This window comes from Periplaneta americana, chromosome 3, assembly GCF_040183065.1.
Source record: "Periplaneta americana isolate PAMFEO1 chromosome 3, P.americana_PAMFEO1_priV1, whole genome shotgun sequence".
Taxonomy (NCBI): Eukaryota; Metazoa; Arthropoda; class Insecta; order Blattodea; family Blattidae; genus Periplaneta; species Periplaneta americana.
This window is the reverse complement of record NC_091119.1, coordinates 194,034,490-194,058,878: the sequence shown is the minus strand read 5'-3', so window position 1 is coordinate 194,058,878 and position 24,389 is coordinate 194,034,490. Positions and strand designations below refer to the sequence as shown.

Here is a 24,389-nt window from a genome sequence, read left to right as displayed (position 1 = left end):
TAGTACAGCGTTTCTCAAACTATGGTCCGCGGACCATCTGTGGTCCTCGAGGTCTGTCCTTGTGGTCCTTAAAAAAAAGACAGAAGAAAAAAATAAAATTCGAATGAATTGCGTATCACATTGTAGCTTAAAGTCTCCGAGTTTGGAAATGACACATGGCAATCGAATTTCACTTTTTCTCCCAGTACAGACATTTTATGAAATTTATTACCCTACTCGTCTATCGACTTCCCACTCTAAAGCACTATATACGTAGTGTTTCTCGACATCTTTTCCCTGCACATCTGGCGCCGCGCCTGTAACCCAGCCAGGGACCATCCGAATTCATAACAGAGGACCAAAGTATCGAATCTTAATTCAATTTTAAAATATAAGTATACTGGTATTCCATGTATTGTGGGTCCCTATCACCACGGCATGGCGCGTCCTCAGGTTGCGGATAGAGGAGACGGCCACCAGATATGGAGGGTAGCTGCGAATATATTGAATAAGCAGTCGTGGACAGCCGATAAGGGGTGGTCCTCCAGCTTGGGGGCTGGGCGAAGGGCTAACAACCCAGCACCGTAAAAAACAGCTTGTTACGAAACCTAACAGTAAGCCTCGGAATGGGACTGATTCTCCGGCACGACCACAGCAAAGGAAAAAGGTTATAAGATTTGGTACATGGTGGTTGTGAAACTTGGACTCTCACTTTGAGAGAGGAACATAGGTTAAGGGTGTTTGAGAATAAGGTTCATAGGAAAATATTTGGGGCTAAGAGGGATGAAGTTACAGGAGAATGGTGAAAGTTACATAACACAGAACTGCACCCATTGTATTCTTCACCTGACATAATTAGGAACATAAAATCCAGACGTTTGAGATGGGCAGGGCATGTAGCACGTATGGGCGAATCCAGAAATGCATATAGAGTGTTAGTTGGGAGGCCGGAGGGAAAAAGGCCTTTGGGGAGGCCGAGACGTAGGTGGGAAGATAATATTAAAATGGATTTGAGGGAGGTGGGATATGATGGTAGAGACTGGATTAATTTTGCTCAGGATAGGGACCAATGGCGGGCTTATGTGAGGGCGACAATGAACCTCCGGGTTCCTTAAAAGCCAGTAAGTAAGTAAGTATACTGATATTAAAATATGCTACGAAAATGATAAATTTGCTTTCGACGGAAACAAGATTAAGGTGGTCCGGGGAACTGTTCTGACTTTAAGAAGTCGTCCCCACTTCAAAAAAGTTTGAGAAACGCTGATCTAGTACATTCGTTTACAGCGCGTGTAAGATTACTCTTAGCCTCGTCTGTGGATAAAGTATTAGGGCACCGGTCTTCCATCGTGGCGAACCGTGTTCGATCACCGGCCAGATCATAATGGAATTTGAAGTAGACAAAGCAGAATAGAGGAGGGTTGAAGAGGTACTCCCATTCCCCTCTTCATTTCCGCTAACATTTCCCATCTCTTCCGAGTTGAAGTCTTAGGAATAGTAGGCCTACTGATCTCCTATGCTGATATAGAATTTAAAGGGACTTCATATGAAAGAATCTAAACATGTATCTAAAATCAGCTAGAACTAGCGGGAAAGCCACTAATTTGGCAGCACTGGGATTCGCGGGTATGTGAAACTGGTATACAAGCTCAACGGTGTGTTCTACGTTGAAAGTTCAAGCACATTAGATTGAAAACTACCTACATATTTCCAACAACTTTCTCCTCTTTCCATTTTTCGCTCTCTGCACTCATAATGAAGTTTGTCTATGTCGCAGGACTTTTGAATCACTCTGTGTATGCGATTATTGTCCAAGTCTGACAGGTGGCCCTGGTGGCATTCGTGAATCCGATTCTGATAGGTGGGCCATCCTGCCTCAGCTCCTGATAGCACCAGGTTCGTTCCGCAAGAAAGTTATTTCATACCATGTTCATCCTCCTCCAGTCTTGACACTGAATTGCTAGCTATTAATGCTGTTCTTCAGTGTGTTTCTTAAATTTCTGAAAAATCTATTTGCATACTTACCGACTCCAAGGGGGCTATATTTAATATAATTAAATATGTACCAAACATATATGCACATAGAATTATTCCACTTCAGAAACAACTAAGTAAACTAAAAGAACTCCAAAAGGAAATAACATTTCAATGGATGCCTAGTCACTGTGGTATACCTGGAAACGAGAAAGTCGATAATATTGCAAAACAGGCAATATATTTGCAACCAAGACCTCTTCAAGTGATATCTCTATCCAGTGCTTTTGCTTCAGTAAAGTCTCATTTTACAAACCTGTGGATCAACAATTGGCTCTCTTCTGACAAAGGAAAAATTTTACAGTCTGTACAAAAGAAACCAAATGACCTGGAAATGTACAAAACCTTGCCCAGACATGTTCAAACATTTTAACAAGAGCCAGAACGGGTCACATTGTCACTCAATTGTACCTACAACGATTTCACATTTCTGATAGTTCTACTTGTCTGTGGTGTAATAATCATGATGAAGATCTTGAACACATTCTTCTACACTGTCCATCCATAAACCACAAAAGAAGTAAATTAATCTCATCAGTACCAGTTGCAGAAGACACAGCCCTGCAGTATATATTGACTACACCCCACCTCTGGCTACTAGCAGCAGGCATCTATAATGAACACCGATCAAAATACCTCTCATTTCTCGTGAAAAACAACAAATGAATAGACTACAGTGGACTTTATGTTGTCAGCAAACAGCTGGATACACTAAAAAGATTGATTGATTGATTGATTGATTGATTTCACGCAAGCCTATTTTTATTACTACAGATGATAAATTAAATAAGAGAAAGGTGGAGAGGATTGGTGGAATGTTAGAGGGAAATGGTAGTACCCCGAGAAAAACCTTGCGCAATGTCTGTTGTGTCCACCACAAATTCTAACACTACCAGGCCGAGGATCGAATCTGGACTGACTCGATGGAAGACTAGAATGCTAGTACTTTAGCCACAGACGTGGCAATTTATATTAATTCTTAAAGAAATTACGTAAAACCATCCAGAAATTTGTTGCTAAATGATTGCTATACAAATACCTCGAACAACAGAGCACAGTGGTTTTGAAGTCTGATTCTCTCTCCGTTAGCCAGAGTAAGAAGCTTGTTGTCATCCATAACAGAGTTCATGTTTTCAATCCAAAGAGCATCCACATCTCCGTCGAAAAGAATGTATCGCTTCTCTTTCTTCTCCGTTGGCTTGTTGATTTCTCTGAATATGCTGGACAGAAGTCCGTCCGTCCAGTCCCGGGTAGTAGGATCCAATATTCCGTACAGCTCTATCACAGAGCAAGCCTAAGTAATGATAAACAGCAATACATTAAGTTTTTGCTTTCAAATTATCTATTTGAAATAATGACGAAAATTTTGTGCAGCATTTTAAAACGGAAAATTTTCCTCTTAATAAATAATTTTTTTAGATTATTGATTTTGCTACATTCTCTAATTTTATTGTACTAATATAATTAAAATTTCTTGAAAATTTCCCCCTTATTAAGCAATTTTTAGCTTCTTGATTTTTCTAAGTTCTATAATCTTACTGACATAATTGAGACGTTCCCTGGAATAACAACTTAACGTACGTTACGTCGTGTTTCCGTTTCTAACAGAATTATATTGAACTAGTGGCTTGTGCAGCAAATGCTGCAAACTGAGTTCATTAGACGTTCAAATAAACATTTTTCAGATTTATTTTCAATGAAGAATACCAGACATTCTGAAAGTTATTTGCTTCCATAATAATGAAAGATACTCTCTCTCTCTCTCTCTCTCTCTCTCTCTCTCGAGCCAATACTGAAGAGAACCACGCATATAAATATCTACACCACACCGCCATTAAATATATGAAAAAGACCCAACCCCACTTGATTAATAACTATAAAAATATTTGATTTTTAATAATATTATTATTATCTTACGTAAGTTTTATAGCTTTCAGTAACATATACTATATAGCCGCCACTCAGTAAAATATAGAAATAAAAATCTAATTTAAGTTATTCTCTACATCTACTTACATAACCCCAAAACGTTTCACTTTCATATCATCAATATAGCATTAATATGTATAATTAATTAAAAATAGTCGCATCACGGCATTAACTACAATAATATTTCATTTCTAATAGTAATAATGTCATCAAACCACCTCAAGTTTTGTAGTTTTTAATATCCAATACACAGCTGTACCCAGAAAATTACACACCACAGAATCGAACCTGTAAATTATTTTTAGTAAGTTAAGTTTTTAATAACCAATTTAATTTGAGCTCTAAATATGTCAGCATTCTTGCAGATCATGGCCTTCGTGTAATATTGTTTACTGTAGTGCGTGTTTTGTTTTATTCTGAAATGCAACACGGCCGACTTGATGCTCGCTTCCCTTCTCCTGAATGCAATTAGCTAGTTCTCAAAACTGACGACAGATGGATTTTGGAAAATAGGAAAATTATGTAGGAAAATTGACATTTCACTGAAAACTACTATTTATCCGAAAAACTTTGGTTCCAAGCTTCAAAATGAGGGGCCATTTATTAAAATCCGTTCAGCCGTTTTCCCGTAATTTTAATTACCAGTTCAAATATATATATATATATATATATATATATATATATATATATACAGTTATACAGTTATACAGTTTGCTATGGCGATCTATTCACTGGGTCTTGCAAATAGACGACTGTGATCACCCAATAGCTAATAGATACTAGGAAATTTTATGTTTCTTCTGGAATTAATGATGTTTTGTTTAGTCTTTTCCAATTATTTATAATTGTGCTATTTCTTATTCTTTTTCTTCTCCATTGTTTTCTTTTTTTTTCCATTATAACAACAATTTTATGGTAAGCTTTGTCTTCTAGGCAGCCTTCACTTGGAGGAAGCTGAATAAAATTTATTCGAAATAATATATATATATATGTATATATATATATATATATATATATATACATATATATATATATATATACTTAATAACTAGAGGTAGGAATTTATACCACAACATGAGGATATTAGGGTAGCTGTACTTAGAGTGTCGTTACGTCATTCACGACGTGAAGCCTGAGGTATGGCCAGGTTACAACTGAGATGTATTTTGTATCGCAGCAATTGAATGGGGATATGTTTTTCGTGCGTACAACGAATACACTATGCATACCTAACCTTGTAGTATCTGTGGGTAAATTCCTTTCTTTATTAATAACACATCTTCTTCCTGACAAAATATTATTACCCTTCAACAAACACAGCGCCTTCTAGAAACATTTGAACATCGTTCTGTGCAATGCTTTTATACCACATCTAACATGTTTGATGGCCTGTATCTCAAATTAAAGAATTTGTAGTTAAGTTCTTGTTTCAGAGATCGCCTCAATTGTAAAAATGTCCTGAACATTTTCCCCTTAGAAGTTTTTTTCTATATTTTTAATTTTTTAGTTCCGCTAGTTTTATAAATTTAACTGATATAAGATTTCCTGAAAGTATTCCCCTTTCTTAAGAACATTTTTGTCGTCTTTATTTTTCTAAGTTTTATAATTTTACTGATAATCTGATTGATAACAAGCATAACAATTAGGGATATGTATAATCCGGACATGGGAAGATGCCATTGAAATTGACCTCAAGCATAGTAGCCAAAATCATGCTTTTTTATTAGGTACTGGCTAGAGAAATTACTAAACGGATTTGTCAGAAGCAACACAGAGTGTTTCCATTCTATTACACAGACATTGTGACCGATGGAGAGAAGAGAACATATTTTTTTTAATTGCCGTGTTGTAGAATTTAGTACATTATCTATTAGGTTAATAATATATGTCTGGTAAAAATGTAATACAAATCCAACAAGAAACAAAGATTAAAATTTCAGTGTTGTCTCATTTCACCTGTAATATCTTCAGTGTATTTTGAGGTGTGAAACTTAAGTCATATTTAAAATACAGTAATAGTGGAAATAAAAGAAGTTATGGCAACTATTTTTGTGTGAAAAGACGGGCGCGGTTCGAAATTTTGAAATATGCAAATAAAAGAACATGGTATGTGCACAAATAGGGAGGATAGGGTAAGAATCAAACATCCATAAACGACACAGCATCAAGCTACTCGTGTTTACAGTGTAGTTGGTATAGCATTACAACACACATAGTCACCTAAAAACCAATCGGGTCACATTTATTCTGCACGGCGATCGACTCACAATTACCTGACGCATTAAGCGTAACATCGCTCTCTATCAGCGTATTCCGAATCTCATCGGTCCGGTGGCATCAATGACGTCACGTTGCAGCGAAATAAGGAACAAAACTGCTGGAAGGATCGATGGCTGTCATGGCGACTGTACAAGTTGTTGTCTGTACTACGCTAGGAAAAGTTTGCGAAATTTTCGTACTCCCATCTCGTTCAAAGAAAAGATAGCATAAACAATTTATTTCTTGAACCGGTAGTAATAACTGGTCCGTTGATATGTTCGCTCATAAGCCATTAACATATTGTTTTTACGTTGTGCTCATTACAAACAATACAGCAGAACTAAAGCAGAACACACCGCCATGACACAACAGTGCACGATGTTATTCGTCTGCTAATTCCCGCCCTATACAAGAACCAATCAGATTCACTGATGGCAGCTGATGGAGACTGCCACCACCTCTGCAAGTTGATGGCACCGGTGCGACACCGGTGGAGCATCAATGACGTCATCGGTGGAATAACGGATTGCTCACCGGTGAGATTCGGAATACGCTCTATGCGATACCCGTATCACATTGCCATCCCCTTAGTGATGCGGCCATATACTCGTACTATGGATTCACGGCACGGCGGTCGACTCACAACTGTATTCACATTGCTCTCTGTGCTACAAACATACGTCACACTGCCATCCAGTTATACAACCACATTCTGTGGATGCCATGGAACACACGACGTACGGTATCTCGTAATACCATCGATTGATTTTGAAAAAAAAAATAGTTGCCATTACTTTTGCCCCAACTCTAGTATTTTCTGTCTATACAATGTGAAAATATTGATAATGACACTTGTGTTTGCTTGTAGTGTTGTGTATATTGACGTCACAAAATTGTGAGTTGATGTAGCGAACTTTAGAATTTGAAAATTCTACCTGAAAGTGCGAAGTTGGAGAGCGTTTTATTGCATGCTAAAATCAAATTAAACACTACACGAAGGATTCAATAACTTTAAAACTGCTTAGCATTTGGATAATTCTATAAGGTTGAAGAGGTGAAGGTTTTCTTTCTGTTAATGAATTAACAGTAATGACTAATACTTTAATATTGCTACTACAACGTACCTTAGGATTAAGAACAAACAATTTGGTAGTAAGCCCAAGAGATGTTTGCGCTCTAGCAAGCGTTTCGATAACAACTGTCTTTCCTCCTCCAGTGGGACCCACTATCATAGTGGAATGCCTCGTCATCATGGTCTCGTACATTTGAACAACTTTGTCAACCTGAAAATTATACACATATATAACATTTATCTCATCTCTCTTCAAGACTGTTAACATTTACTACTACTGCACTATCCTCTTGAAAATATGAGAAGTCCACACCTGTGGAGTAACGGTTAGAGCGTCTAGCCGCGAAACCAGGTGGCCCGGGTTCGATTCCCGGTCGGGGCAAGCTACCTGGTTGAGGTTTTTCCCGGAGTTTTCCCTCAACCCAATATGAGCAAATGCTGGGTAACTTTCGGTGTTGGACCCCGGACCCATTTCACCGGCATTATCACCTTCATCTCATTCAGACGCTAAATAACCTAAGCTGTTGATAAAGCGTCGTAAAATAACCCAATAAAAAAAAAAGATATGAGAAATTAAACAGTGCGAGTTCTAGAAATGGATAGGATGCTGTGGGAAGTGTATTTTGCCAAATAAAATATTATCCTTTTATTCTCGTTATACTTTGACAAAAAAAAAAAAAACAATCCATGACACCGTTATGACAATGTTTATCCATTTCAGATACTACAAGGGCTATATCAATAGTATCAGCACCTGCCTTGTGTTATTCCTTGGCATGAGCTGTTATTAAATTGAAATTAATTTTATACACTGTTTTCTTTCATACAGTAATAATACGTGATGTGCTATATTTTACTTTATCTAAACTTATGAGTGATTGCTGCAATAAAAATTTCTGGATCATAGTGTATACAGAATGTTTCAAAAGTGATAGTCAATAATTTACAGATGAAAAGTACAAACTGGCATAAGCAAAACAGGTCCAATTCTCATTGGTTCGCAAATTAACCGTTGTCGAGATAATGCATATCTTCTGTTGAGATTCCTCGCTGAATAAATCAGACGTGCAGGCATTCCTAACTGAATTCTACCTAGAGCAGGTGTTCAAAATGCTGTCCATGCATCTGAACGCAACGTTGTGCTTTTCTCTGCAGTGGGCTGCGAATCCTCTCGGGCGTAATGTGTAAGGTAGTTGTGAGTCGACCGCCGCGCAATATAAATGTGGTCCGATTAGTTTTTAGGTGAGTATGTATGCTGTAATTCTATATCAACTACCGTGTAAACACGAGTAGCATGATGCTGTGTCGTTTGTGGATGTTTGATCCTTACCCTATCCTGCCCTATTTGAACACATACCATGCTCTTTTATTTACATATTTCAAAATTTCGAAACGCGCCCGTCTTTCCACAAAAAGATAGTTGCCATAACTTATGCCTCAACCCTCGAACTTCTTTTATTTCCACTATTAGTGTATTTTAAATGTGACGTAAGTTTCACACTTCAAAATACACTGAAGATATTACAGGTGAAATGAGACCACACTGAAATTTTAAACTTTGTTTCTTGTTGGATTTGTATTACATTTTTACCACACATGCATTATTAACCTAATAGATAATGTACTAAATTCTACAACACGGCAATAAAAAAAAAAATGTTCTCTTCTCTCCATCGGTCATAATGTCTATATAACAGAATGCAAACACTGACAAATCCGTTTAGCAATTTATCAGTAGCCAGTACCTAATAAAATGGGATGATTTTGGCTACAACACTTGAGGTCAATTTCAACGGTATCTTTCCATGCCCGGATTATACAGATCCCTAATTGTTATGCTTGTTATCAATCCGATTATCAGTAGAATTATAAAACTTAGGGGGTTCATTTCCCTTTCCTCCCTCCTCTTTCCACTTTTCTGTTCCTAGTGCTGACCTGCTATGGCACTAAAATCGTCCTCCAGTGGCTTAAGGAGGGAAAGCTGGTGATCAACAAGATCTCCCAGCTAGGACCAATGGACCAGTCGACCAACAGCAGGTGTGGTTCTCCAGACATTCTGGGGGTTGTGTGTGAATGAAGTAGCCACCAAAACGTTAAAATATGGTTTTCACTTAAATCGGCTACAACTTGCCATTTTTCACTCCAATATGAAACTTCAACAAACAAAATTTGATAACACAATCCCAAAGGAAAAAATGGAACTCTCTGCATCAAAATCCACACTTAATTCCCTATTTGCCGCGAAAATCGTCTGTAGCTGCATTTAGATTGGCAACAGGCCATGACTGTTTGGCCAAACACCTGCATAGAATTGGAATATATCAGTCCCCTAACTGTCCATTGTGCAACTCAAACCAAGAAATGGATTCGGAACACCTCAAAATCTGTGCTTCAGTGGCTGGCCATGATAATATCTTTGAAAAATATTGGAGTGCAAGACATCAAATGACTTTATTGTCAAACGCCCGGCATTAGAAAACAACAACAACATAGAACTTAAGAAAAATAAAGACAATAAAAATGTTATTAATAAAGGGATTTGCTGAAAGCCACGTTCAAAACCAAACCGCAACTCCTGAAGTGTGTTGAACTCAAAAGTATAAACCAGGCTTCTTACATGGCCCCAAACACATTTAAGTCCGGTGATCTGGGAGGCCACGGTACAGACCCTTCTCTGTCTAAGAGAATATTTCATATACGGTTAGTTTGAGGACCAATGCTTATTGAAGCTTTTTTGCTTATTTCAATTTGTACTTTTCATCTGTAAATTGATCATCATTTTTGGAACACCCTGTAGAAGCGCAGTTGTCTTGTCCCAACTGACGAGTAGGCCCAGACTTCTCACTGACCTGCTGTGGCAGCACTATGTAATTCTGTTCGGCCAGGGCGCGTTCTACTGCGGCGTTGAAGTCTGGATATCCAACACGCGGACACTTCAGGTCTGGAAACAGGTCCTCTATCAGGCCCAGGAAGAGCGGCACGTCTTCAAACACGAACTTGGGCAGGTTCATATCCCTTGAATGTAAAAATGCATCTTGCTAGTTGCGAGAGTTGTCTTGAGGATCGTAAACTAGGATTGAGTTATGAAATTTTTACAATTTTAATCAGATTTGTTTCCATTTTAACTGTTTGTTTGATGCATCAAGAATAAGGGATGTGTAAATTTTAAGCTTAATCGGGCTGCTACTTTCGAAGTTAATTTTATTTTAATTATGCAAATTGGTGAAGTTAATTTTATTTTAATTATGCAAATTGGTGCTTTCATTATAATCTTTCATGCGCATTAAATTTAAATAAAACAAGTTAATTTTTTTTCATATGGACTCTGATTCACGGGCAACATTTTAACGTTGAGAAATTCATGGTATCGTGGCACAACAAATTTCTGTAAATAAGAAATTTATTTATTCGCATTTTTTATTAACATAGTTTTATAGCGTCTAATTTTCAAGATACTTAACATTACTCAAGTCGGCCTCGGTAGCGTAGTTGGTATAGCGCTGGCCTTCTATGCTCGAGGTTGCGGGTTCGATCCCGGCCCAGATCGATGGCATTTAAGTGTGTTTAAATGCGACAGGCTAATGTCAATAGATTTGCTGGCATCTAAAAGAACTCCTGAGGGACAAAATTCCGGCACACCGGCGACGCTGATATAACCTCTGCAGTTGCGAGCGTCGTTAAATAAATCATAATTTTTTTAACATTGCTCAACGTTATATCTCAGGTAATAAAATGTACGAATATTTTCGTTAAATTTGGTAAAAACTGCATGCGCATTTTGAGCATCATAAATATAGTTTCGAGAGAAAGGCAAATTTGTGAAAAGCGATTCTATACTGACATATGGAGCAAGTGTATATAGAAATCGCTCCTGGACCTCAAAAAAGGAAAAAAAAAAAAACAACTCTTACTATCAACTTCCTAAGTGCTCAGGGAATATTTTCATATAAAAAACCGAAAATTGATCTTTGACTTTTTTTTTTTTTGTAAAAACTAGTTCTAGAATCCCTTAACCTTGTTACGAATAGTGAAATGCAATTATTTACTGTGCGTTATTTTATTATTATTTTATTTAACAGATAGTTTTTTTGTATACCAGTTCCATTGATTTCTGAGATCTACGATTTTTGGTAATTATTTGCTATACCTTAGAGCTCTCATGAGAACAACATCCTCTGGCAAATTCGGAGATCCTCGTTTCAGTTCCCCAGCCATGACTAACACGGACTTGATAGCACGAAGCCCAAAATCATAATGATTTTGTTTGGACAGTTGTTCTCTTGACAATTTATAAAGTACTGTCATCTTCTTGGCCAAAACCTGTAGAGGAACAAATACAATAAAAATATGTAGAGTGCATACAGACTGCAATATCTAAAAAAGCAACATAGAATTGCTGGGAGCATTTCCCCATTTGAAGCAATGGTTTGGAGCAGGCTCATAAAATTTTCCCCATATACAGAGTGATTTATGAAGTATGACCGCGCTTTAGGATCAAATGGCTAAGAAGTGATACCTCGTATCTATAAAAAAAATAGTAATTTAGTTTAACTGCATTATCGTTTAGATTTATTATTATTATTATTATTATTATTATTATTATTATTATTATTATTATTATTATTGAATTTCGTATTCTGTCTAATACTTTTTCAATTCACTGCGGGCTAAAGCAAGGAAATATACTATCACCTTTAATTTTTAACTTTGCTCTAGAGTATGCCATTAGGAAAGTCCAGGAAAACAGAAAAGGTCTGGAATTGAACGGGCTACATCAGCTGTTTGTCTATGCGGATGACGTGAATATGTTAGGAGAAAATCCATAAACGATTAAAGAAAAGACGGGAATTTTACTTGAAACAAGTAAAGAGATAGGTCTGGAAATAAATCCTGAAAAGGCAAAGTATATGATTATGTCTCGTGACCAGAACATAGTACTACATTTAAATATAAAAATAGGAAATTTATCGTTTGAAAAGGTGGAACAAATCAAATATGTTGGAGCAATAGTAAAAAATATAAATTACATTCTTGAAGAAATTAAAAGCAGAATAAATATGAGAAATATCTCTTATTATTCGGTTGGGAAGCTTTATCATCCAGTCTGTTCTAAAAAAGCTGAAAGTTATAATTTATAAAACAGTTATATTACCGATTGTTCTGTATGGTTGTAATAAAACTTGGACACTCAATTTGAGAGAGAAACAGAGGCTAAGGGTGTTCGAGAATAAGGTACATAGAAAAATATTTGGGACTGAGGGGGATGAAGTCACAGGAGAATGAAGAAAGTTACATAACGCAGAGCTGTACGCATTGTATTCTTCACCTAACATAATTATTAGGAATATTAACTCCAGATGTTTGAGATGGGCAGGGCATGCAGCACGTATGGGCAAATCCAGACATATATGTAGAGTATTAGTTGGAAGACCGGAGGGAAAAAGACTTTTTGGGGAGGCCGAGACGTAGATGGGAGGATAATATTAAAATGGATTTGAGGGAGGTGGGATATGATGGTAGAGAGTGGATTAATCTTGCTCAGGACAGGGACAGCCACCGGCGTGGCTCAGTCGGTTAAGGCGCTTGCCTGCCGGTCTGAAGTTGCGCTCGGGCGCGGGTTCGATTCCCGCTTGGACTGATTATCTAGTTGGGTTTTTTCCGAGGCTTTTCCCAACTGTAAGGTGAATGCCAGGTAATCTATGACGAATCCTCGGCCCCAACTCGCCAAATACCATATCACTATAACCAATCTCATCGACGCTAAATAACCTCGTAGTTGATACAGCGTCGTTAAATAACCAACTAAAAAAAAAACAAGTATAGCGATCGATGGCGGGCTTATGTGAGGGTGGTAATGAACCTCCGGGTGGCTTTTGGTGGGGTTTTAGACCAAGACATTCCATTTATACATGTATAATTTTCATCAGTGTGCAAATCACCATTTTCATCTTCATCAATATCATCATCAGTATCACTATTTTCTATTTCATCTGCTACTGCTTCAACCTCTCTTATTATAGTCTCTTCTTTCTCTTCTAATTCTGATAGATCAGCTACATCTCCATTTTCACTCTCACTCACACTCTTTATCATATGAATCACTTCACCAACATGTTCCTGATTATGCATGTCATAGGCCTATATTTTCCTTTCTGACATTTTTATGTATCAAGAAGAGTAATCGTGTATTTTATACCACTCAATATAAACCAGTAATACTGAACTAAAAGTGAAGCCAAATTTTTAACAACAATGGACAAACAATTTGAGATGCCTGATAGGCTTACTAACAACAACAATGGGCAAATAAAATAAACTGGTGACAAAAGTCGCGTCGCTGTTATTCCCGGCGTGACTCCTCCTCTTTGCTTACGTCTTAGAAAGTGAAGGCTCTGTAAAGTCTAGGTAGGTAGTATCGTTCGCCATTTTTGTTCTGTCGTTGCCGAGCTACCATACGAGGAATCTATTTGCCACACCGTTAAACATTATCATGTCGTAGCTCCTATGAGAATAAATCAAACGTACTCTAATTCAGCAAATAATTGAGCGGCAAATAACGTCTTCGTGTGCTTTCTGCGAACGCCAACGAAAAAGCCAAAATGGCGGGCGATTATATTATTTATCAAGCCTTAAGAAATGAATAACGTCTTCGTCAGTGAATCACAAGACGCACACGTTTAAATGTAGCCGACCTGCAACGCGATTGGCTGCCCGAAATTAGAGCGACGGGACTATACCATGGAGGATGGATCAACAGAGACCCAACTGAATAAAAATAAATATTATTCTCTTAGGAATGGAACACCTATGTAATTGGTTTGGGGTCTCTTCTGACCCCGCTTGGTAGTATGAAATTTAATAACGTGAGAGGAAGGGTAACACATACCTTGGCTTCAAGAAAGCCTTCCGAGAACAGCATGATGAGGCAGATGAGTTCCAGATCAGGAACAATGCACACCACGGGGCGGAACAGTGCTTTTACAGACTCCGGTAACTCCGTCCGTCCGGCATATCCTGGGTTCATCGTCACGAATATACCCACTTTTGCGTCCAGGGAAATTTCCTGTCCCTCGAACTGTAATAATAATAATAATAATAATAATAATAATAATAATAATAATAATAATAATCATCATCATAATCATCCTTGCATGTATTGGGCCTAGTGGTCCGTTACGGTCTCTTGCCAACGCTTGAACGGTCTGCCCAAGGATCTCTTGCCCACAGGATGGCAATTTAAAATTTGGCGTGGAATTCTAGAACGAGGCATTCAGATGACATGTGATCTCCAGTTTTGTCTGTATTTCTGTTGGTATTCCGTAATCGGTTCAATCTGCAGTTCTTTCATAATGTCAAAATTTTTAATGTGATCCATTCCCCTGTATCCTGCTAATAATAATAATAATAGTAGTAATAATAATAATAATAATAATAATATAACAACATACATTACTACTACTACTACTACTACTACTACTACTACTACTACTACCACCATACTAACATTTAATTCATTGCGAACCCACTATTTTTAGCACTAAAATAATATTCGTTTCTGCTTAAAGGGTTAAGTACAACTTACAGCAGTACATTTTTTGGAAATATTCAACTTTTTTTCCTCCATTACAGTATCTTGTACAATAATGAAAATTGGTATGTGTAAAATACTGTCCTTCGCTATATGAAAAAAATATAATTTCACGATTTAAAAAAATTACTATTTTTTTTTTTCAAAATTAAAATTGGTAGCAGTTCACTGTGCAGTGATGAAGCGTTTCCTTCATAACTCATAAACTTGTTAACTTTTTCATGTTCTCTCTCTTTTATTTTATTGCTGAAACTCATATTTACAATATCATGCTCATTCAACTACATTCCTTAACAAATAATGCCTTTTATTTTTTGTTAGCAGAAAACACTGATATTTGACCATTTTTTAAACGAATTTATTTTTTATCAGACAATCTATCAAAGGTAGAGAAGTGATCTTGCGTCATATTGTAGATATGACATGTATAAATACACACAAAAAATTTCATCACAGAATGTTGGATAGTTTTGAGTTATGTGGGAAACGGTTCATCACTGCGCAGTGAACTGAATTTTGAAAAAAATATGTAATTTTTTTTTTAATCGTAAAAATATTTTTTCCATATAGCAGAAGGGCAGTGTTTTAAACGTACCAATTTTCATTACTGTACAAGATACAATCAATCTTCTTCATGTATCCAGCTGTTTGCCGACAACATAAAGTCCACTATAGTCCACTGTAGTCTATTCAGTTGTTTTGCACGAGAAATGAGGGGTATTTTGATCGGTGTTCATTATAGATGCCTGTTGCTAGTAGCCAGAGTTGGGGTGTAGTCAATATACACTGCAGGGCTGTGTCTTCTGCAACTGGTACTGATGAGTTTAAATAAATTTCTAAATTATAGACATCAGCTCAAAGAATTTTGAGTGACCACAAGGGTCCTGAATACAATAGACATGTATAATAATGTGATGTGATACATTAAAGAAAAAAGAAAGTTAATTGTTGAAAGCAAATATAAGTTGATTAATTGAAATAGAGATGGTGATGTAATATTTGAAGAGAATCCTTGATAATATTTATAAGGACAGACATTACATAATCAAAAGGAATGTGAAGTTTCTTAAGATAATTCCATGTGAATTTTGTGATTGAACCTCTACTGCCAAACAGCAAACCAATGACGGACCATTGTTTAAGAGGGACGTTGTACTTTTGAGAAAGATACGGCAGACAAGGTTCATATATGGACTTCTTCTTAATATCAACTTCGGTGGCCTGATTTAGGTTTCTTTCGAAACGGATAGTAGGGTCAAGAACAAGAGCCCGTTTTAAGCGTCCGTTGATAGTAATAATGTCTGCCCGTCTAAAAGAACCATCTGATGATACACAATGTACTTCCTCATGAATTTCCCAATTTAAAGTTTTTCACGATATCGCCAAAGCATGTCGTACACGATGATGTCTACTTCTTTTGTGGTTTATGGATGGACAGTATAGAAGAATGTGTTCCAGATCTTCATCATGATTATTACACCACAGACAAGTAGGATTATCAGAAATGTGAAATTGGTGTAGGTACAATTGAGTGACCGTCCAGTCAATCAGAACCATATAATGAGACAAAGCGGCAAATATAATACCAAAAGGATTGAAGTGTGGTGTTAGTCCAATGCAGAAGCAAAATTCATTCTCTGTAATATAAAAAATGAGGCTAAAAGGAATAAATTCCATGTCTCATTGGGTAGTACATTTAAAGACCGAGAATTAAAACGAAAAGGCAACAGTAACGAAAAAGGTACAGACACTCTGAAAATTTTACAATGGAACTCTAGGTCTTTAAGAAACAAAATGGATTTATTAAAGCGAGGAGTTCAGGACAAAAAGCCTTCTATAATATGCATACAAGAATCTTTTCAGATTGCTGATATTTTAAAATTTTACAAATTTGCTGACTACAGAATTCTTAATCTGTTTCGTGAAGATAAAGGGGGTGGAGGTGTTATTGTACAAGATACAGGAATGGAAAAAAAATGTTGAATATTTCGGAAATTTTACTGCTGTAAGCTGTACCTAACACTTTAAAGTGTGTGTTTATCTAATGTTCAAAGTTTAATAACGAAGTTATCTGCCTTCGTGCTTCCAAATATTAATTGTAGTTAAAGTCTATGCAAAAGATGTTGAGAAATTCGAGATTTATAGCTTGCCAAGTAATGTATGACCATAACGTCTTTATAAAAATACGAAGCTCAATTTTATTGTTCCTCGAACAAAGACGTATTCACTAAAAACATTTCGCTCTGCCTGATAATAGTGAAGTATCACTAAGCCGCTAAAGAATATGTTTTCGGCGGAAATTAAATGCAATTCTTTGCGATGAACTTTCCTTCCCCTACTTACAACAGTGACAACAGTGGAATTAAAACATATAATAATAATAATCAAAAAGATTTATTACGTCAGTCCAGGTTTGCGAAAGATATATTCCTGGACATTTTGCTTGAATTGGACATTTATAGTTGTGCTATCTCCCTTGGAAATCATGTGAAGTTTATAGCTAGCAATTTGATCGCTCGGAATAGATAATTAAGTGGCTAATGGAATGATTACTAACAGCCCGTTAAATGTCACTAAGCAAGACGCTATAATTTTTTTGTCCACAGACTTTAAAGGTTCGTTATTTAGGATAACTTAGGCTATATGCTTGTTTTCCTGCAAGCCAGCATTAATCTTCAGCAATGTTAGCAGACTGCATTAAATTCGTTAATGCCCACGTGCATCAACGTCGGTTAGTGTAACCATCGGTTAAAATTGTCACCTAATCCCTGATTAAGTATTTTTACGGTGGGATCGACCTCGGTTACGACTTAAATAGGAGGTTAACCACAGTAAACTCTAACCGGCCAAATATGAACGGTTAAAGGAGATAACCAGCGATTAGTAAAGCAAGTAAAGCAAAATGGCGGCCAGAACCACAGGTGATTATTTCGAAGACGATTATTATTGTACAGTACTTGAATTACTTGGATAGAGCGTGAGCGTGAAGGTTCTTTAGTGGAAAGAGAGAATTCTTACGAGGAATTATGTGAAAGAAAATTTCAGGAGGGACTTCGTTTATCAAAATCTACAAATGGGCCACTTGAAATAACACAAGAACAATCATATTTCGCCTACGGATCGGCTGCTTATATTACGATTCTATGTAACTGTTATTTTCTGTATTTTAAGAGGGAATACTCGAATACCGGTATCTTTTTCTCTATGTCACTGGCTGAACAAAGAGAGGTTATGGATGGATCTTAGGATAATGCACAATTTCCTGGTGTAAATGGAGTCCAAGATCGTACACACATTTCTACTAATCTTCTGCATCTTTTCCTTTATGGATATTCCATCTTTTTTATACAATTACATTTAAATCTAGTAGGCTAATTAAGTCTATCGATACTTAAACCTAACATTGGGATATACATAATCATTTTTGGATTCAATTTTCCGTTTTGTACGATTTTAACCTAACAGTACTGAAAAATAAAGAAATGGAACTCACAAACATAACAACGCCAAATGGCAAACAAATGCAACGCGAAAATGTAGGATACGTTCATTTCGATGTAGAACATAGTGAGCGCAGTCGTTTTTGGACGTTGACTATTATCTTTGCAGCGGTGTTGATGTATTCCTTTAGTCATTTTGTAGAAACAATGTACCATCATAGACTTTACTCTGGTTAAATGAGGTGTCAGCTAGCCATGTTTTAGTAATCGGTGATTATGAATGGTGCACATAAATTACATTTTAACCACGGCTACTCTTTAGCCGTCGTTTCGTAATCTATGATTACTGCGTTTTTAATCAATATTGATGCACTTCGCCATAACTCTCATTGCACGTGACTTACGCTGAAGCGCTTCAGCTTCTGTATGAGCGCGCTGCGGATGCTCTGCAGCTGCGTGGAGATGACGGACAGCACGGAGATGTCGATCCTGTTGAACTCGTCGAAGCAGCCCCACGCGCCACACTGGCAGAGCCCGCAGAATATCTTGCCCACAGCCTTGAAGTCCATCCCTTCTCCACAGTTCGTCACCATGCAAAGCAGACCGAGGGCCTTAGCCAGGTCTTTAACAGTCTCTGTCTTCCCGGTACCAGCTGGACCTGTAGTAACACGAGATAAGGAAAGTATAATATTCCATGGTCTGCCATAAGACAAAGTACACCGTGGTTATAAATTATTGGATGATTCTTGCCAAACCCTTTCAAGCATGTCTTGTGCGACGTTCCTGATTGCTGTGTTAATGTGCCTTCTCAATTCGGCCAACATCACTGTAAGTGGAGATATGTAAACATTGTCCTTGACGTAACCCCACAAAAATAAATCACTGTGAAATCCGGTGAAAGGGTGGCCATGTGTAGAAAGTGCTGTCTGCGTCCGTTGCACGACCAATCCATGGACACAAATATCAATAAATAAATAATAAATTATTATTATTATTATTATTATTATTATTATTATTATTATTATTATTATTATTATTATTATTATTTCGGCTAATATCACAAAAATGCACACAGAGCATTAGGATAGTTGCACTGAAGGACATTGGTTTACAAATACGAATATACCCTGCTACACACCACAATAATATCCCGTATAATGGAGCTTTTCCAGTCAAGAAAATAATTACTATGAAATCGTAAAAAAATTGATTTAATAATATGAAGATACGCATTTGATTAATTCTAGAAGAAATATACTGTAGGTATTTTAAGAAAATAAACATAGCTGCCAATCAGGTACAGAATGAGTAAGTTAAGGGGAGATAGATGAAATTTTGGTCAAAAATCGCATTTTCGTTTTCCTGTGGAAAATGAATAAGCAATCTCTTATTTCCAGATATGGAGGGTAGCTGCGAACATATTGAATAAGCAGTCGTGGACAGCAGATAAGGGGTGGTCCAGCTTGGGGGTTGGGCGAAAGGCTAACAACCCATCACCGTAAAAAAAAAAAAAAGCAGCTTGTTACGAAACCATACAATACGCCTCGGAATGGGACTGATTCTTTGGCACGACCACAGCAAAGGAATAAGTAAGAGTCACGCATGAACTTAATTTTTTTAAGAGGAGATAGATTTTTCCTTAAATTTGAATAACTTAAAAGCCATTCATCAGGTCATGATTAAATTTATATGCAAGAACACTTATAGCAAAGGGATGAAGTGTACAAAATATAAAGTCTCTCTTAAAAATTTTACAAAATAGAAATTTCGCAGATCATCCCCCGTAAATTAGAAGGGTATAATATTACCTGCTGGAGCGCCTCCCAAGTGGAGTGAAAGAGCCTGAGTGATTGTGAGGTAAATTCTGTCCGTGAGCGGTGTGATCACCAATCTGCCATTCAGGCCCATGTATTCGTATCCGTAGTCAAAACTGCCTGCAATGCAGAGAAGTTTAGGGATAATTTTACAAAATATACTTCCTTAAAACGAAACCAAATAAAAATGTAATTATTTTGTTTTAACTTCAGGTTATAATTGAAAGTGCAGGTAGCGCTGAATCCTTACCTGTGCATTGCCTCACAACTAAATTATCAACAGGCTTCCACCAGTAAAATTTAAGTTGAATTTCCCACTCAAATTCATTAGCGTTCAGAATGCTGTAAAAAAAAAAAAAAGAATAGTTATTAGACAATGTCATTTTTAATTTTTCATTATTCGAAACACAAAGGGAAAATATTGTGCTACTACTCCAAATATAATCAGTTTCAGACTTTTCGCAGAAATATATGTTTTCACCACTTTAAGACAGCAAAAAAGTGGTTTTAGGCATGCCACCTGCCTACATCTTTCTTTGTGTATAGTCCGGTACCGATTTCTTCTGCTCTAACAAGCAAATATTTTCATGGGGGGGGCAGACAAAAAAGTTAATATTTTTTCTTCCGCCATGTTAATAATGTTAAAACAAGTGCTTAAACAAATTTTGGTCACTCGAGCGTAATTACGAGGCCCGTCCAGAAAGTAAGTTCCCTGGGATCGTTTACACAAACAAAATATAATTTCATTGAAATATTTATTAGAACAGAAAGCACTTTCTACACATGGCCAACCCGTTCACCGGATTTCACAGTGTGATTTATTTTTGTGAGGTTGCGTCAAGGACAATTGTTGAGATATTTTTCAACACATTCCCTACCACAATTGAGACATATGTCGTGGCGTGGGATCAACCTTCGTATCCCTGTTTTGTAGAATTCTGCCGCCTGGGATCGGAACCAGTGTGTAACTGCCGTCGGCACTTCTCTGTTGTATTGTTAAAGCAGTGAGCTCCAAGTTCACATAAAAGATTTACTGTATCTGTTTCTTATAATAAAACTGTCATAATCATCATTTTCATAAGTGGAGTACAATGCATCTAAAAACGTAACAAAATTAGACGCTAGTGATTAGAGTTTTCCAACACATACTTTATATAGTCCAGGTCTACTTACTTTATATCTTAAGGGTAAAACCTAATAAATGTCCCCCTCTTAATACATATGCTAGGGGATAATAGTGATTTTCTAGTTATTAGTGAATTTTTTTATTGAATTATTATTTGTTTACTATGATTGACTGGACGGTGTGACTTTTGGTGTTCCAAATAAGTACTTTAGTACGATTCTTGGCATCCCTGAGTGCAGTCCCTACCCGGAGATCCGATCGAAGGACTATTTTACCTCCGGAGAATTTTACACTGATGGACTAAATGAATCATAAGCAGTGAAATATATAGTGGGACTGCGTTGGTGTTAATGCAGCTTATGTGGATACCTCTTTGTTACTTGTTAGCTTAAACAACAAGTTTAAGCCCACTCACCAAGACAAGGTGAGTACCCACGAGAACACCGATCAAAATACCCCTCATTTCTCGTGAAAAACAACAACTGAATGGACTACGGTGGACTATAGTGGACTTTATGTTGTCAGCAAACAGCTGGATACATTAAGGAGATTGATTGATTATTTGTTTACAATTATGATGGAATTAGTAATTAATATATTTATTTTAAATACTTTTGCTCAAAAGTTCTGTCAAACAAGAAATAAATCAAATTGTTGCCAAAGGGAAAGTTTAAAAAAATTTGTATATAAATCAGAAAATTTGAATTTTCTTCTCTCAACTTTGTTTCGAATTTCAGAAGTGACAAATACAACTGATAGGCCTAGTTATTTTCTAATTGTTGTGTTGGCAGCATCGTTTACTTTTGAAAACGCTGCAACGTTCATGAAATGAAAGTTACTAGGGAATGTTATTTGAATTTGAACGTAATTAATAATGTATGTGAATACTAATAAAAAAATACAGCATTTCCATGGTGTTGAATAGCAACCTCATATGACAAAAAAATTAATAAATGAGATTCCACTTCATTTCGATCAAAAAATCTTTTCAAATATTCTGCAAACATATCTTAAGTCAAAGCATGGATACAAACTTGACATTTAAATGTCCTCGTATGTTATTAAGGTATTAAAATATTCTTTTCACTCTCCTGTAAAACTGAATTTTTTGACATACAAGACTGCTGTTCAACACCATCGATTTGTTATTTGTGTGACTATATCAGTATATATCATTCCGATTTTACGTACTTTGCTGATATCTGGTCACAGTTGGCAACATTGAAAAGATTGCTATATTAGCTTTTCAGCAACTAATCTTACGTGGCTCCAATATACTATTGTTGTATACATCGGTTTCCTATGCAGAGTTATTTGACTGTCACACCAAATGCTATTCAAGCTTCAGAGTTGTTTTTATGTTCCGAATTCTATGTATGTCATTTCCTAATGCCCCAGATTAATGCAACTCACAATAATTACGTTCTTTATTTAGCATTCCCATTCAGAGACGATGAATAGATGACGTATTCGGGGAATTTGTTCCCCATCGCCGCTTTGTACACCACAAATATCACAGGATCTGTTTGTTATCGGTCCTTTGGTGAGAAGTCATCTGTTAGCTGAAATGTAGCTAGCCAGACACTGGGAACTGAATACAGGTGAAATTGGTCATTGTTTAGATAAAAGCACATGGAGGCTACAGATACGAGTACATTACAAACCTTTCCCTGACGAACATCTCGATGATATCTCTGGCATGAACATCGATGATGAGAACAGTGTTGAATTTCTTTCGATCGTTCTTGGATAATTGAGAACGCACCCTCACCACGAGTTCATCCAGTTGTTTGTTCACAGTGTCGAGGTACTCCTTCATAGCTCTTTTCTTGCCCTGTATTTGGAAGAGATATGACAATTTAATACAAGAATAAAACAGCATTAAATCTTTCTTTCCATAGAAGGATGAAAAGACATGTGACAAAGTTGTTTAAATGTGTTAACTCTATTTGTAAATGCATTGAGAACGATTTCGTTGACAATCAATGGATTTCAGGAAAATACAACATGAACGAAAAGTACTGAACAGTGCCTGTAGCTTTCCTATTTTTAATTTTATGAAGAGCTATATTATATAAAACTTACAGGGAACAATAAAAGGAATATTTGAACATGTCTTTGAAAACCTTGTTTTCATTTATAAACTATATGCCAAGGAGTCTGTTTTAGTGGAACCATGTGTTTTTCTTAAATGGAAACATTTTTCTATTTTTGGATTCTTCAGGTATGAAAACGCAATATATATATATATATATATATATATTAGCATTTGTGAAGTATTGTTTTGTAAAAATTGACTCAAACTTAAGATTTCAGTGGATATATAGGCCTACATAACAAAGAAAGATGCTTCAGTATACCAATTTATCTCTAGGGAAAATAAGGTGACAATGAATTAAAATTATTATTGACAAAAGACAGTAAAAAACATTTGATTCCTGGATATCAATTCATTAGGTTTTCTCTTGTGAGGATACTTGAAGCGATCCACACCTGTGGAGTAACGGTTAGCGCGTCTGGCCGCGAAACCAGGTGGCCCGGGTTCGATTCCCGGTCGGGGCAAGTTACCTGGTTGAGGTTTTTCCCGGGGTTTTCCCTCAACCCAATACGAGCAAATGCTGGGTAACTTTCGGTGTTGGACTCCGGACTCATTTCACCGGCATTATCACCTTCATCTCATTCAGACGCTAAATAACCAAAGCTGTTGATAAAGCATCGTAAAATAACCTACTAAAATAAAAAATACTTGAAGTGAAGAGTCTACCAGGACCAAACATGAGACCTGATATCATTGAAACGAAGAATTGGGAATGAGGTACAACAAATCATCTGAAAAGGGTTGCTCAAAACATTAAACAATTTTCAAAGCGGATTTATGCATGCCTTGCTTGTGTGTGAATGGGGACTATTTTGAACACCTGTGAACTGATATCAACACGTGACACAATTAGAACATTGTTAAATTGTTTTTAATGGTTTTTCTTTTTTCAACATCTGTGTCTTGTATTAATATTGTAGTTAAAGTTCAATGCATATCTATTTTTATGCCATAATATATATGTTATTTTAATTTACAAAAACATTTTTGTATCTTGTATGTTTTGAGACCTAAATAATATAGAATTGGAAAAATAAATATTACATGATGCCA

General features: G+C 36.5%; 1 protein-coding gene across 1 annotated transcript in view; it reads right to left on the bottom strand.

The window, feature by feature from the left end:
• The window catches only part of Dhc98D (Dynein heavy chain at 89D), a 192,204-nt gene that overhangs the window by 147,768 nt on the left and 20,047 nt on the right, over nucleotides 1–24,389 (bottom strand). Inside the window, exons 9-17 of the mRNA XM_069822419.1 lie at nucleotides 22,903–23,072; nucleotides 20,363–20,454; nucleotides 20,107–20,232; nucleotides 18,703–18,956; nucleotides 14,157–14,345; nucleotides 11,418–11,590; nucleotides 10,120–10,285; nucleotides 7,323–7,481; nucleotides 3,050–3,304 (exon numbers count right to left, since the gene is read on the bottom strand). Coding sequence (XP_069678520.1) covers nucleotides 3,050–3,304; nucleotides 7,323–7,481; nucleotides 10,120–10,285; nucleotides 11,418–11,590; nucleotides 14,157–14,345; nucleotides 18,703–18,956; nucleotides 20,107–20,232; nucleotides 20,363–20,454; nucleotides 22,903–23,072 — 1,584 coding nt within the window. The remainder of the gene's footprint in view (nucleotides 1–3,049; nucleotides 3,305–7,322; nucleotides 7,482–10,119; nucleotides 10,286–11,417; nucleotides 11,591–14,156; nucleotides 14,346–18,702; nucleotides 18,957–20,106; nucleotides 20,233–20,362; nucleotides 20,455–22,902; nucleotides 23,073–24,389) is intronic.